At 44.1% G+C, this 15695-nt stretch overlaps 1 protein-coding gene across 12 annotated transcripts in view; it reads left to right on the top strand.

Annotated features, from left to right (window-relative positions):
• Window positions 1-15695, top strand: part of PIWIL2 (piwi like RNA-mediated gene silencing 2) — a 39052-nt gene that overhangs the window by 12824 nt on the left and 10533 nt on the right. For 5 of the 12 annotated variants that reach the window (XM_038385073.2, XM_038385072.2, XM_038385069.2 and 2 more), the window contains 10 exons: window positions 334-414; window positions 1515-1643; window positions 2031-2219; window positions 2491-2575; window positions 3372-3461; window positions 4432-4572; window positions 5870-5983; window positions 6891-7079; window positions 10359-10460; window positions 14941-15060. In XM_038385073.2, coding sequence (XP_038241001.1) covers window positions 334-414; window positions 1515-1643; window positions 2031-2219; window positions 2491-2575; window positions 3372-3461; window positions 4432-4572; window positions 5870-5983; window positions 6891-7079; window positions 10359-10460; window positions 14941-15060 — 1240 coding nt within the window. The remainder of the gene's footprint in view (window positions 1-333; window positions 415-1514; window positions 1644-2030; window positions 2220-2490; window positions 2576-3371; window positions 3462-4431; window positions 4573-5869; window positions 5984-6890; window positions 7080-10358; window positions 10461-14940; window positions 15061-15695) is intronic. The other 7 variants (XM_038385074.2, XM_038385071.2, XM_038385077.2 and 4 more) reach the window with 4 other exon arrangements.

The raw sequence follows: 15695 nt of genomic DNA on the forward strand, positions 1-15695 counted from the left end.
GGCAAGGGGAAAAAATTTAAAAACCAAGCCAGAACCTGTTTCAGGTGTCCGTTCTCAAAGTAAAAAGGCGCATACGTATTCCTTTTCCTTGGCAGATGGTCCATTACTTTTTTTTAATGTACATAGGAGCCCAATCCTGCAAAATGGAGTTTTCTCCATTCATATTGACTCCATTGTGTGTTGAGGATACTAAGCACCTCACAGGATGAGACTGTTAATGACTGTTCTGTGGTGTCTCCTTAAGGGTGAAAGCTATGCAGTGCAATTTTATTTGGCTACATTTATCTATCCCCGACTCCAGAATCCTGTAATTATCCTAGTTTTCTGTTCTAGGGTGATGAGGATTTTAGATATGAAACTTGTTGGGAGAAATTTCTACGATCCCACCAGTCCTACAATGCTGCAGCAGTATAGGTTAGTACTTTTATTTGTCTACTATTGCGATGGTACCCATGCACCTTTCAATGCTTAAAGTGAATAAGAGGGAGAAGAGCCTGTCCGTTCAGTAAGTTAGTCTAACAAGCTGCAGGATGTGTGCAAATGTTAAACATTCTAAAGGCCTGATTTGCAGAGGTCAAGGACTGCTGGCAGAAATGGGTTCTGTAGGTGAGGACTAACGATTAAGAACACCCTCCCAACTGACTTGGGGGAGGGGAAGTCCAGGAACTGACTTTGGAAATGTCCCAGGAGAACATACGGGACTGGACAAAAGGAGGGTATCTCTCAGCTACTAGCTCCTAAACCATTCACAGATTATTGTTCGCGCTGTGGTAGTACACAGAGGCTTCAGTCTGGATTGGGGGCCTGTTGTGATGGTGTTGTACAGATTTAGAGGCAGATATAGTCCATGCCGGTAAATTTACAATCTGTGCAGGCAAAAGGAAGACAACAAACAAAGTGGATAGGGTGGTGGTTGGCTCACATTCTATTTCGCACCTTCGTGGCTTCTTGTGAGCAAAAGGCACTTCCCATGGCAGTCATGTCATGAAAAATCCTTCATTAATCTCCATCCTCATTCAGTGTGAGTAACCCAGGATAACCGTATCTGTCCTGTCCCTGACTAGTGGCTAAACCACTTACAGAGGTTTGAGTCTGCTACTGCCTCTGAGCTTATGCTTTTGGATCCTGAAGTCCCAGGTTCAGTCCTTCCAAACAAATCTAGCCAGGCTCCACACTTGGGTTCTATTGTAGGTTGTATTGGTAGGCTTATCATCATTGTATCTGAGCACCTCAGGTCTAGAAACTCAGACCTTTACAGCAAGGCCTTTGTCACATACGTTTTTTGAATGCTGAGGTTCGTGTCTAGTCATTGTTACCTTAAAAAACCTGCTTATTTTTTTTTATATGCAGTTCAGAGATTTTAGCTGAAATTGTAGTTGCTGCTAGGATAAATGTATTCCCTGTGCCATGCTTGCCTTGTGTTCACTGTACATTCTCACTGGTAGAACAGCTTTTAGTTCATATGCCGAAGTTCCCTATGACTTTTTTGGATGAGCATGCTGATTTGCATGCAGTCTGTTTTTCCAAAGGTTGCAGATATGGCCAGGTTACTCAGCCAGTATCCGGAGGACGGATGGAGGTCTCTTCCTGTTGGCAGATGTCTCCCACAAAGTTATCCGGAATGATTCTGTCCTGGATGTAATGTGAGTAAGAGAAGAGAAATCAGAATTAAACATCTAGTGGTCTCGGAAAACAATGGTGGTGCATACAAAGAACTGCTTTTTCAGTAAGTATGCCATGAGGAATAGCATTCTCTGAAAAGGGGAATGAGATGATCACATAGCATTGTCCTATGAACCTCCCACAAGGTTAGTTTCAGACAAGTGCAATTGAGTTGGGAGTTTAAGCATTGTTGTTGTGCATCTTCTGTTTCATTACAGAGCAGATACAGCACAGGTAGTGCAAGCTTCCCCCACGCTGTCTTGTCAGTGCAATTCATCCATGACCTAGAGAATATTATTGTAGTAGTTCTTCCTTGTATAAGAAGGTGGTTGAAATCTGAGAGCTTTTATCCATCCTTCTCCCCAAAGGCATGCAATCTACCAGCAGAGCGCAGAGAACTTTCAGGATGAGTGCACCAAGCAGCTAATTGGCAATATCGTCATTACCCGCTATAATAATCACACTTACCGTATTGATGACATTGACTGGAACAAGACTCCGAAGGACAGTTTCACCATGTCTGATGGGAAAGAGATCACCTTCATAGACTACTACAGGTAGACGCTTCTGTATTTGCCACAATGGAGGGAGGTGTTGTAGGAAGAAAGAATCTGATTGATAGCCAACATTGAACAGCAAGCCCCAGTTTGTGTGCAGTTCTGGAGTGTCGCCTTACTTTAACTTTTTTAATGAAGATGTAGTTTGACCCTTCAGTTTTCATCTCTATCTCTGTTATGACAGAGCTGCTTCTGCAGTCTGGGAGCTGAGCTTGTTGTTCTGGTGTCAGGAAAGTGCTTCTTTAAAATTCTTCCCCAACTCCTTTTCCAGCAAAAATTATGGTATAACAGTCAGGGAGCTGGACCAGCCGTTGCTGATTCACAGACCCAATGAAAGGCGGACTCCCCAAGGGAAGGTGAGTTGTTTTTGCAGCTGGAAAGTCCTAGTAGTGGAAGTTCAGCATTAAATTCCCAGTGATAGGCTGGCAGCCTTGGATTATGAAGGGGTCTACTCACAGGCAGTAGCTTCCCTTTCATGCCCTTGTGCCACAGTCCTGCCATAGAGGGGACCACTTCTAGGAGTCAGTGGAGTTCAATCCCCATGGACTATTCGGTCTTTGACATCTCTGCTGAGGCAAGTTAGTGCCGAATGTGGTGGCCCCTTAGACAAAGACTACTCCCACCCAAGTCCTCCCATCAAATCACCCAAACAGTTATTTGATAAGGCAGCTTCACTCACTGTACTGAAAATTATATCTCATTACCAGTCCTCTCAACCATCCGGGTCTCCTTCTGCAATTGTTATGTGGCTTCTTTTAACTCTTCTGGTGTCAAGGGTTGGTTTGAATTGTTTTGCAGCTCTACAAAGTCCTAAGCCTCAAAGTGTTCACTGACCTGCTGTTAGTTGGGATGGAACCAATGAGGCCAGGCAGAGTATGCCCAAACTCTGCTCCACGTGCACTCTTCTGAGCCCCATCAAAGGCAACTGGGATATCAATAGTGGCAGAAATAGTCCCTTAATGTTCCTGGGAACTAAACCTGGGACACACTTGATTCCATTCTCTCTTTTTCTGACAGTCCAGCTCCCCCTTTTTTGCTTATCCCAGCAGTAGCAAGGGCTGGTAGTATTTTCCTTGTGCATGAAATGGCTGGGAGCAACCCACCAGGCAGCATGTGTATCTTTAATGTGTACTGGCTCCCCTTTCCCTTCAGCTTCAGAGGGGTGAGATTCTGCTGCTGCCAGAGCTCTCCTACATGACCGGGATCCCTGAGAAGATGAAGAAGGACTTCAGAGCCATGAAGGTTGGAGCATTGCTGCAGCAGGGCAGGTCTTCAGCCCCCACAAGCAGACATTTCTCATTGCTTATGTCCTCTGCTCCCTTTCCCAAGACTTGCAAACTAGCACCCAGTTAGTGGTTTATCAAAGCGGGTCTAGAAGCCAATTTGTACTGGATCTGATTATGCTAAGCACCTCTAATGTAATAATATTCATGCTGATTTCTCTCCACCCTGCTCTCTCTTGTCATAGGATATACAGTATAGTGGGTTGCCTGAGGGTTAAACTCTGCACAGCCATTGGCTTGGTCTTTTCAAACCTAGTCTCCCTCTAGTGTTCTGCCATAGCCCAAAGTTAGAGATCTTAGGCTGATCTTAGGGCTCAGTGTTTGGTCAGGCCTTTGCAGGATTATGGGTTTATTTCAGCGGAGGAGATTGGAGTTGTTATGGAGCTGGGGAGTGGGTATGGGTTAGCTAGAAGACTTGGGGGGCGGGGGTTGAGCTGTACAAGAGAGAGAACGTGGGACGGAAGTCTGAGGAGCTTGCAATGTCTTATAATTGCCTATAAATGTAAGGCACCTAGGTGCTTGGTAACACTATTATAAACATCTAAGTAAGCAAATCCCCAGATGTTGTTGTTGTAATGTGGCTCCAGATAAATGGGATTCAGTAATCACTGTCCTGCTTTTGCTGTAAGGAGTTACCTGGGAACAACTGGAGCAGAACTTGCATTTTGCCACACTCTGATCCTCGTAGCATGTGACTTGTTCATAAGCACATAGCTTTGTTATATCACTGTCAGCATTGTCTGTGCTTATACAGCATGCTGCTGTGTGTTTGATGGCATATGAAACTGCAGCTGGGTTTCCTTGTGCCAGTGGAATAATGTGACATCATCCTGAAAATGATTGCCTATACAAGTCAAGGTCCAATTCTACCTCAAGATAGTGACATTCTCAAATGTGACTTCTTTTGTTCCCTTACCCATCCTCTCTAGGACCTAACCCATCAAATTAATCTGAGTCCTAAGCAGCACCATGCATCCCTGAGTAATCTCCTGCATAGGATTGAGGAGAATGAGGCTGCCAGCAAGGAAATGTCACGGTGGGGACTGTGTTTGGACAAGGACGTGTATAAGGTAAGATATTTCCCATCGTACATGAGTATTGTCTAGTGCTTGGAGCAAGGGACTGGATAACAGGGGTCTTCCATTCTATTACAGATTCTGCCACTGGCTTGCAGTGGCCTGGGATGAGTCTCTTAACCTTGCTGTCTCAGTTTTCCCATCTATAAAATGGTGATAATACTTCATAAGGGCGAGGGGGTTTAATGTATTTGATACCATGCTTTTATAAGCACTCTGAGAGGTACTATTGAAATGCAGAGTATTGTCACCCATTGGGATTCTTTAAGGGAAGTGGTTAGTTCCTGCATCCTAATGCTGTAAGACTATGTAATATCTATCTTCCTCTTCAGAGCAAATCCTGCAGCTCTTATCCATCTGTAACAGTGACTTAGTAAGAGCATGTGTGAACTCCATAGCACACAAGACCAGAAGCAGGTTCTGAATGTTGGGGATGTGGCATATCCTCTTGTACACGTGTACCACACTGCCGAAAGGACTATATGGCATTTGGTCACCACACTGCCATCTCCTATGCCCACAACTAACAATTGTCTGGCTTCCTGGTGCAACCACGGGAAATCTGCCGATTAGCTAACTATAGAATGTCAGTGAATTAGAAACTCAGCATGTTCTATGTCCTCCCATTGACTCCTAGATAGAGATTGAAAAGTAACACCTTGTAGGTGTCACTCCCTGCTAGTGCCGGATTGTTCCATACGCTATGCTCAAGTGCTTTCTCAATTAATTGACCTTTACTGGATCCTGTTCTCCATCAACTTTGCATATAGCTGAAAACCAAACTACACCTCTTACTGTCCCCTTTCTTTTGTAACACACACTGCGTTTTAGTGATGGTGGAATGAGAGATCCTCTCAGAATGCTTACACACAAGGGCCAGAGTGTAAAAACAAAACTAAAAACCTTTAACTCTGGCTTTTCTGACTTTAACTCTGTTAATCAAGCTTTGATATTAATAGTCTGGATTTTTCTTCCCCATGGCTATACCCTTGACTCCTTTTTAAAAAAAAAAAAAAAAATTCTTCAGTGTTAAAACACAGCTTAGACATAATCTCACAATACACAGTTCAGTTGAGGCTATTTATGTAGTCTTCATTGGAAGACCAGTAGGAAGAAAGTCTCTCCTTTCCTTCCCATGTTGTATTTGGCAGTGGTATGTTGCACTACATGGAGTGAGATCACATGAAGTACGCATACTAGAAGGGCAGAGGGGACTTCAGCCGCGTTTCCTGATGTCTGTGCTATGTGTGTGAACCACGGTTGCGCATGGCTCTTGTTTTCTTGTCTTCAGACCCAAGGGCGCGTTCTCCCCATGGAAAGAATAAACCTGAGGACCAGCTCTTTTATGACTTCTGAGGATCTAAACTGGACCAAAGAGATAACAAGAGAAGCCGCCATCTCTACGGTAAATTCCTTTGCAGACAGAGGTTGCTTCCCAATACTAGGAATCCAGTGAAGTAGCCTGTTAAGCTGGGTTTTTTTGAAAGTGTCCTTTTGATTTCTAAATTGGGAAGGCCACAAGCAGTATTGGTGCTGCCCAGACTGTTTCAGTTAGGGTGACCAGATGTCCCGATTTTATAGGGATAGTCCCGATATTTGGGGCTTTTTCTTATGTAGGCTCCTATTACTCCCCCACCCCTGTCCCAGTTTTTCACCCTTGCTGTCTGGTCACTCTAGATTCGGTCCCTACGACATGGAGTTGGATTTTTCCAAAGCACTAGATTTGTTAACACCAGCGATCGATTGTCTTTCCAAGGTGTTGTGGGAAAAGTCTTTCCTCAGAATGCGCATGCTCATTGGAGTGTCTAGTTAGGAGAAAGATGTTTGGAAGTGCTCCATCTGGAACTAGAAGTCAGGATCCTCTCTATCACCTAATGCAATTTTTTAAAATTTTCTCCTCCCAAACTTGTGTAGATTGAAGTACATGGTGAGTCTATGCTTCAGGAGAACAAGGAGCAGGGCCTTTGGAAGCTGACTCTGCAGTGCAAATGCACATTTTGTCTGCTTTCTGGCGGTCTTACCTCAAATTTGGTGGGATATGAAGGCAAGAAGTGTCTAATAGTTGGGTCTTCTGTGTCCTTTTCCCAGCTCTTCCTTTGATTAGCTCTTTGACTTTGGGCACACTACTTAATTTCTCGGTGCCTTGGTTTCCTCCTCTGTGAAACAGAAATATATCTCTTTCGGTGGGTGGGTAGTGAGGCTTCATTAATGGCTTGATAAAATGTTTTAAGATCCTCTGGGGAAATCACCACCGTCTTCACTTTTATACAGGCTATTTGATGGTGATGTTGGCTGTCTGGTTCTGCTCCTAGATTCCCATGCATTACTGGGCATTGTTTTATCCGAAACGGGCTGTGGACCAAGCACGAGAGTTGGTCAGCATGCTGGAGAAGGTCTCTGGCCCGATTGGCATGCAGTTAAACCAGCCTGCCTGGGTGGAATTGAAAGATGATCGAATAGAGACCTATGCCAGGACTATCAAATCCATCTTGGGCACTGAGGTAATGGGGAGGAAGGGACAGAGTGAATGGGGTTTGGGTAATCCTATTTAGAAAGCTGTTCAGTTGGCATTCTCATATCTCGAGGATATTGGGGCACTCGGATTGCACATATGAGAAATACATTGACAAATCTGTCCATTTGGGAGGATCCTTTAAAGTATCATCATCCATGGACAGTCGTGCACATAGGGTAGTTTCCCTGCATTTCTTGTGTGTGCACCACATTTCCACTGGAGTCTGTAGAGAGGGCTCTGGTAAAGCATTGACTGCTGGCTTGACATCTGCTAAGTGCTATGTAAGCCACACTGAGCGATTATGACTACAGTATGCCTGGTCCTGCCTTGAGGTGGGAAGAAGCTGCACTCTGCTGTGTGTCTCATTTCTGCCCTGGAGGGTTGTCGTTGTGCCTCAGTGGGTCAAAGCTTAGAATGCCAGTTTCTGAACAAACTGCTGAAAAATAGGGTGGACCAAACTGGTGGTGGTTCTATCATTAGATTACACCAAGCCAGTAACAAAAGTAAACTTCTGTCTCACCACGCTGGTTAACAAGGAGTCAAAAATGCAGTCTCCTTAGGCATTCCAGCCCTTATTTCACCACCTAGATACTGGACTCTGTGTCATTATTGAAAACCAGTTTAATCACATATGGTGACCTTCTAATCGCAAGAGATCAGCCACATAGCCAGGTAAATATGTAACTCAGATCTTAACCATAATCATGCTGCTGCCAGTCGTTTGGTAATTAAAATCTAAAGGTTTATTAATAAAAGAAAAAAGGAGTTGTTAATGGTTAATAGATCATATACATAGAATAAATTCAAAGTCCATATATTGGGTTTGTAGCAGTGATGGTACAGATGGCTGGCTTGTAAAATTTCTCTGGTAGCTTCAAAAAGATTGTAAGGTCCTCAGCCCATAGTTCAGTATGCTCCTTTTAGTTGTAAATCCACAGTCTAGAGAATCAGGGCAGGAAAGAGATAAAATGGAGTCATCTCAGGGGTCTTTTATACCCTTTGCCATGTGCCTGGAAACTTACTGGTTCAGACATAGCTCGCAACCTCTGTTTGTGCAAAGTCACTGCCTTAAGATGGAGTTCAGGGTCACATGAGCATATCACGTGTCCTTTCATGCTTTTACGCACTGAGGCAGCCATTGGCTCCTTGGACCCTGAAGCATTCTTCTATTGGAATATGTAAGGGTTAAGTAGAGACCTGGGAAACCGCTGGTGTGCTGACATGGTATTAGGGAGTAGAGGCATGGATAGGCACTATTTTTTGCGCTTGATAGATAAAGTGCTACCCCTCTCCCTTACCTTCTACTTGGTAAGGATTGATAAGCGTTGCAGTTGCATAAGGAATGTGGTTGTTCCAAGGATCCCCTTTATGCAAAGAGGTGTTATCTCCCCGCCTCCCTTCCTTTACCAGCTACATAAATGAGTTCCAGGTCATGGCCCCTTCCTCCCTTCCCTGTGAACTGCTGATCACGGGAATTTGTGGCTGCAGTTATTACAAAGAAGTGCATCTTCAAGGTAAAATTGTCTGTAGAATATGCTTAATGCTGTAAACAGTAATCGGGGTGGGGATAATTGTATTCAGTGTATAGCTTTTAATATTCATTGTCTGGGCCTTCCTATTACTCAATAAGGATTTTGGGGGTGTTGTAGTACATTAGGTATTTAGATACTAACATAGATAAAAAGAGGGTGTTCAGTGCTTACTCGACAATTGGGTCCAGGGGAACAAATACCGCAGTAAAGAAGCCCGTTTACTCAATCCACTTCTGGGTCCTCCTGCTCAAACTCTAACACCCTCCATCCACAAAAAGAAAAGCAGTACTTGTGGCACCTTAGAGACTAACAAATTTATTGGAGCATAAGCTTTCGTGAGCTACAGCTCACTTCATCGGATGCATTTGGTGGGGAAAAAAAAAACCATCCACAGAAAGACTTGTCTGGGCAAAATGAGTTTCTTCTATGGCCCATTGTTAGCATGAAATGCCCTTAATGGGCCATCAAGCTTGAATAGCCCATTCACAATGGGCTGACTAGACTGGATGTAAACTACTTTGTGTTTGTTCCTGGGGTAGCACCCACATTTGAGATATAATGATGATGATACATGGATTTAAGCAGGATAATCTTATTTAGCCAATCGTAACTTTTCCATTGACACCTTACATCACATACTTTGCACAAGATTTGTTGCAATTGAATAACAGTGGCAATATCAAGGATGTAAATGGTCATATTTCAATCCTACAACATCACAAGAGTATCGGACTCAGGTATGCCCTAAATACAAATCATGGGAGCTGGAAAGCTCTGCAGTGCTTTGAAGGTCCTGTGCATGGGGAAGAGACCTACTTAGCCACGTTAGACACAGTCTACCCTTTGTGGACTGTTTCTATGGGACTTGCATATGGTGTTGCTCTACTCTTCAGCTGCAGGCTATCAATAGATTATCTTGAATTAATATATTAACTGTAAAGAGGTGCATGTTGATTGTGACGCTTGAAGATAAGCGACTGATCAGCAAAGGTCTTGAGAGAGACTTTGCTACCTGCCCACATTCTGTTCCTGGGATTTAATACAGGTGTACTTGTAATGTTCCTTTGCACTGTTATGGTGATAAGGCCTTGGCCTGTTTGTTAGTTATTTGTGGAACAATTATTTCCCAGCCCTCCGCAGTAATGACTTCTGTGCCATGGGATCTTTCACAACATGCAGCTATGAACGCCTTGGTGCTTGTTATCTCAGTTAAATGAGGCACGAGGTTTGCTTTAATTGCTGTAGTTCATGTCATGGAGGTTGGATGTGAGCCCATAAGTGAAGGGCTTTGATACTAGAAAGGAACATTGGGGTTGCACAGTTCATGGTGTTATTACTAAAGACCTGTGCTCCCAAATCCACTCCAAGTCTTATGTATAAACAAGGGGGTGGAGGGAGCTGGGGAGACCTGAAAACTAATGAGGTGCACAGTTGTTCCTGTGAAGGTGCTAATCATACCAAATCTGTTCTTAAGAGTATTGGCGTAACTACAGTAATAGGCTCTTGGCAAGGATTTGGCTCGCTCTCTGACAAATAGCTGTGATACTGCTCTTAGCTGCTGCTTTATTAGACAGTGGGCACTAATGTCCCAGGGTTGTGTGTTACTTCCCTTCAACACAGTGTTACTTGGGGGGGGAGGAGCTGCATTCATTCCATTGCAAAGGCAGAGCAAAGTCTGTGAGCATCCAGCAACATTTGTGATGCTAAAGCCTGACTCTGCATGTCTCTTGAAGGGTAAGATGCAGATGGTAGTATGTATCATCACCGGGACCAGAGATGACTTGTATGGAGCCATTAAAAAGCTGTGCTGTGTGCAGTCTCCAGTACCCTCTCAGGTGAGTCAGGTCACTGCGGTATTATAACTTCTTAGGGTGGGGGTTAGACATGATGGAGACAGGGATTCCATACACACAGCTCTTGCCTGGCAAGAGACCACAAAATCCTGTCTATTTCATCCTCATCTACATTTGAAGCTTCCCGTCACATTTCTCTCTGGAGCAAGTGCACCTCTAGAAGCAGTGGAGCAGGCAGGCTCATCTGGCTATATAAACAAAACCCTACAGTAACATAAAATCATGACCATTTAACCTAACCCTTTAAGTATATAGGAAATAGCCATGTAATTTACTGCATACCTCTAAATTTAAGTCCAGTATAGCAAAGTTGGCATGCTTAGAAAAAGGCCTCGTGTGGCTGGAACTTCATCTTGGTCATCATGTTGTCTATAGCAGAATAACAATAGGTTGTATTTAATCTTGTAATTAGGCACATTCACTGTGGTGTGGACTCTTGCCTTGCTTGTGACTATAGCGTCTAGTCTTTTATAGAACTGTTGCATGGTTATCTCTGTAAGTATCTGTGGCTAGCTGGGGCTTCATGTGCTTCACACCTCTCCCAAAGGAAAGCAAGGATAGAACTGAAATCCCCCTGTTCCAAAACCTCAGACCCCTGCCAATTGAGCAAAAGGAGGTTCTCTAGCTGTTGTGAATGTAAGACCTATGGCAACTGTTGAGGAGCTTCGATCCATTCAGAAGAGGAAGATAGTGCAGATACAACAGCCAGCACCTGCAGTATGACAGGTTTCAGAGTAGCAGCCGTGTTAGTCTGTATTCGCAAAAAGAAAAGGGGTACTTGTGGCACCTTAGAGACGAACAAATTTACTAGAGCATAAGCTTTCGTGAGCTACAGCTCACTTCATCGGATGCTTTTGGTGGAAAAAACAGAGGGGAGATTGATATATATATATATATACACACACAGAGAACATGAAACAATGGGTTTATCATACACATTGTAAGGAGAGTGATCACTTAAGATAAGCCATCACCAGCAGCAGGGGGGGGGGGGAGGAGGAAAACCTTTCATGGTGACAAGCAAGGTAGGCTATTTCCAGCAGTTAACAAGAATATCTGAGGAACAGTGGGGGGGGGGGAGAAATACCATGGGGAAATAGTTTTACTTTGTGTAATGACTCATCCATTCCCAGTCTCTATTCAAGCCTAAGTTAATTGTATCCAGTTTGCAAATTAATTCCAATTCAGCAGTCTCTCGTTCGGAGTCTGTTTTTGAAGCTTTTTTGTTGAAGTATAGCCACTCTTAGGTCTGTGATCGAGTGACCAGAGAGATTGAAGTGTTCTCCAACTGGTTTTTGAATGTTATAATTCTTGACGTCTGATCTAACTATACTCTTAGCCCGGCAGAAGAATCTGTCCTATCTCGGGGCCTCTCCTTTTGCCCCTCCACCCCCACGAACATGATACAGTTCTGTGGTGACCTAGAATCCAATTTTCGACGTCTCCGACTCAAGGAATATTTCCAACACACCTCTGACCAACATATTAACCCACAGAGACCTTCCTACCAACACTACAAAAAGAAGGATTCTGGGTGGACTCCTCCTGAAGGTCGAAACAGCAGCCTGGAATTCTACATAGAGTGCTTCCGCCGACATGCACGAGCTGAAATTGTGGAAAAGCAGCATCGCTTGCCCCATAACCTCAGCCATGCAGAACACAATGCCATCCACAGCCTCAGAAACAACTCTGATATCATAATCAAAAAGGCTGACAAAGGAGGTGCTGTCGTCATCATGAATAGGTCGGAGTATGAACAAGAGGCTACTAGGCAGCTCTCCAACACCACTTTCTACAAGCCATTACCCTCTGATCCCACTGAGAGTTACCAAAAGAAACTACAGCATTTGCTCAAGAAACTCCCTGAAAAAGCACAAGAACAAATCTGCATAGACGCACTCCTAGAACCCCGACCTGGGGTATTCTATCTGCTACCCAAGATCCATAAACCTGGAAATCCTGGATGCCCCATCATCTCAGGCATTGGCACCCTGACAGCAGGATTGTCTGGCTATGTAGACTCCCTCCTCAGGCCCTACGCTACCAGCACTCCCAGCTATCTTCGAGACACCACTGACTTCCTGAGGAAACTACAGTCCATCAGTGATCTTCCTAAAAACACCATCCTGGCCACTATGGATGTAGAAGCCCTCTACACCGACATTCCACACAAAGATGGGCTACAAGCGGTCAGGAACAGTATCCCCGATAATGTCACGGCTAACCTGGTGGCTGAACTTTGTGACTTTGTCCTCACCCATAACTATTTCACATTTGGGGACAATGTATACCTTCAAGTCAGCGGCACTGCGATGGGTACCCGCATGGCCCCACAGTATGCCAACATTTTTATGGCTGACTTAGAAAAACGCTTCCTCGGTTCTCGTCCCCTAATGCCCCTCCTCTACTTGCGCTACATTGATGACATCTTCATCATCTGAACCCATGGAAAAGAAGCCCTTGAGGAATTCCACCAGGATTTCAACAATTTCCATCCCACCATCAACCTCAGCCTGGACCAGTCCACACAAGAGATCCGCTTCCTGGACACTACGGTGCTAATACGCAATGGTTACATAAACACCACCCTATATCGGAAACTTACTGACCACTATTCCTACCTACATGCCTCCATCTTTCATCCAGATCACACCACACGATCCATTGTCTACAGCCAAGCTCTACGATATAACCGCATTTGCTCCAACCCCTCAGACAGAGACAAACACCTACAAGATCTCTATCATGCATTCCTGCTACTACAATATCCACTTGCTGAAGTGAAGAAACAGATTGACAGAGCCAGAAGAGTACCCAGAAGTCACCTACTACAGGACAGGCCCAACAAAGAAAATAACAGAACGCCACTAGCCATCACTTTCAGCCCCCAACTAAAACCTCTCCAACGCATCATCAAGCATCTACGACCTATCCTGAAGGACGACCCATCACTCTCACAGATCTTGGGAGACAGGCCAGTCCTTGCTTACAGACAGCCCCCCAACCTGAAGCAAATACTCACCAGCAACCACACACACCACACAACAGAACCACTAACCCAGGAACCTATCCTTGCAACAAAGCCCGTTGCCAACTCTGTCCACATATCTATTCAGGGGATACCATCATAGGGCCTAATCACATCAGCCACACTATCAGAGGCTCGTTCACCTGCGCATCTACCAATGTGATATATGCCATCATGTGCCAGCAATGCCCTTCTGCCATGTACATTGGCCAAACTGGACAGTCTCTACGTAAAAGAACGAATGGACACAAATCAGACGTCAAGAATTATAACATTCAAAAACCAGTCGGAGAACACTTCAATCTCTCTGGTCACTCGATCACAGACCTCAGAGTGGCTATCCTTCAACAAAAAAGCTTCAAAAACAGACTCCAAGGAGAGACTGCTGAATTGGAATTAATTTGCAAACTGGATACAATTAACTTAGGCTTGAATAGAGACTGGGAATGGATGAGTCATTACACAAAGTAAAACTATTTCCCCATGGTATTTCTCCCCCCCACCCCACTCCCCACTGTTCCTCAGATATTCTTGTTAACTGCTGGAAATAGCCTACCTTGCTTGTCACTATGAAAGGTTTTCCTCCTTCCCCCCCTCCCCCTGCTGCTGGTGATGACTCATCTTAAGTGATCACTCTACTTACAGTGTGTATGATAAACCCATTGTTTCATGTTCTCTGTGTGTGTATATCAATCTCCCCTCTGTTTTTTCCACCAAAAGCATCCGATGAAGTGAGCTGTAGCTCATGAAAGCTTATGCTCTAATAAATTTGTTAGTCTCTAAGGTGCCACAAGTACTCCTTTTTCTTTTTGCACCTACAGTATGTGTTTAATAAAAAATAAAAAAAGTGAAAGTTGCTAGAAAGTCGCTTTAGTTTGCTGGAGGATGTAATGCAAACGTCATTCCGTTTGGGGAAACATCTTTTCTTTTCCGATGGGTGGAGAGGGACACAAATGCTCGTCTAGGGTGTAAGCATCCTTAAAAATACTTGTCAGCTTTGGATGAAGTGGGGGTAAAGGGCTGGATGGGTATCAGTTTTTGTGTTTTGCTGCGTATGAGACTTTTGTTAAGTGAAGGCTAAATTCTGCCCTCAGATGCACATTCAAAACTTTTGACTTAATGAGAATTACACTTGCAGATCCAGGGACCAGAACTTGGTTATACAGGCTTTAACAAATGCAAAGTCTTTCTTTTACTACTTTGTTAAAAGAGTTGGGGAAAAAAAGCAAAGAAATAGAATACTAATGGAAAAACTTAACAGCCGTTAAAGTTGTATAGTTGGACGCCTTGTAATATGCAAGTATAATCTGTTAAATTTATGATAGACTTTTATAGTAGGAATACAGTCTGGGGCGGAAAAAAGTAGACCCTGCCTTTGCAGTCTTAAAAACTTAGCTGGAGTTAACTGATTTTTAATATTTCCCATTGCTGCAGATCATCAATGCTCGAACCATCATGACTCAGCCAAACAAATTAAGGAGCGTAGCACAGAAAATTCTGCTGCAGATTAATTGCAAGCTAGGTGGGGAACTCTGGGGAGTGAACATCCCATTGGTAAGCCATGCAAAAGTTATTTCCATCGAGGGAGGCTTCAGCACCCTGAATGACCTACCTGTAGGTGCAGGATTCTCATCTGTGACTTCTCTGTGGCCTTTTATTCCTTTCCCCCACACGTGTGCATGGCACGTGCATGCACAAATATTAATTCATCCTAGATCAGATAGAGGAAGAATAGTTCATAGTGTGAAAGGGGTATTCAGCCTCTCGGAAATGTATCCCCCTTCTTCCCTCTTTCACAGGGGAATGTACTTAACCTGTCTCTTACAGGCCATCAGCATGCTAGTCTGGGGCTCAGGAGGCTTCGGTTTGATTCCTAGCTGTACCACAGACCTCTTGCGTGGGCACTTATTCTCTCTGTGTGCCTCCATTACCCGTCTGTAAAATGGGGATAATAGCTCTTCCCTACATCATGGGGAGGAGGGTGTTGTATACCACAGTACCGATGAAGGATAGATAAAATGAACTATCTGGTTAGCTCTCTGGTGGTAACTAGTACTTTTGATTTAATTCCAGGGATTTTATGACCACTGCAGGACTTGAGCCTGAGTCCTGCTGGTACCAGTCCCTCCTGGTATTTAATTCAGCTCTGCTTTTTTGCTCTTTAGAAAGTAAAATAGAAAAAGAAAATA

The sequence above is a fragment of the Dermochelys coriacea genome, chromosome 26, assembly GCF_009764565.3.
Source record: "Dermochelys coriacea isolate rDerCor1 chromosome 26, rDerCor1.pri.v4, whole genome shotgun sequence".
Taxonomy (NCBI): domain Eukaryota; kingdom Metazoa; phylum Chordata; order Testudines; family Dermochelyidae; genus Dermochelys; species Dermochelys coriacea.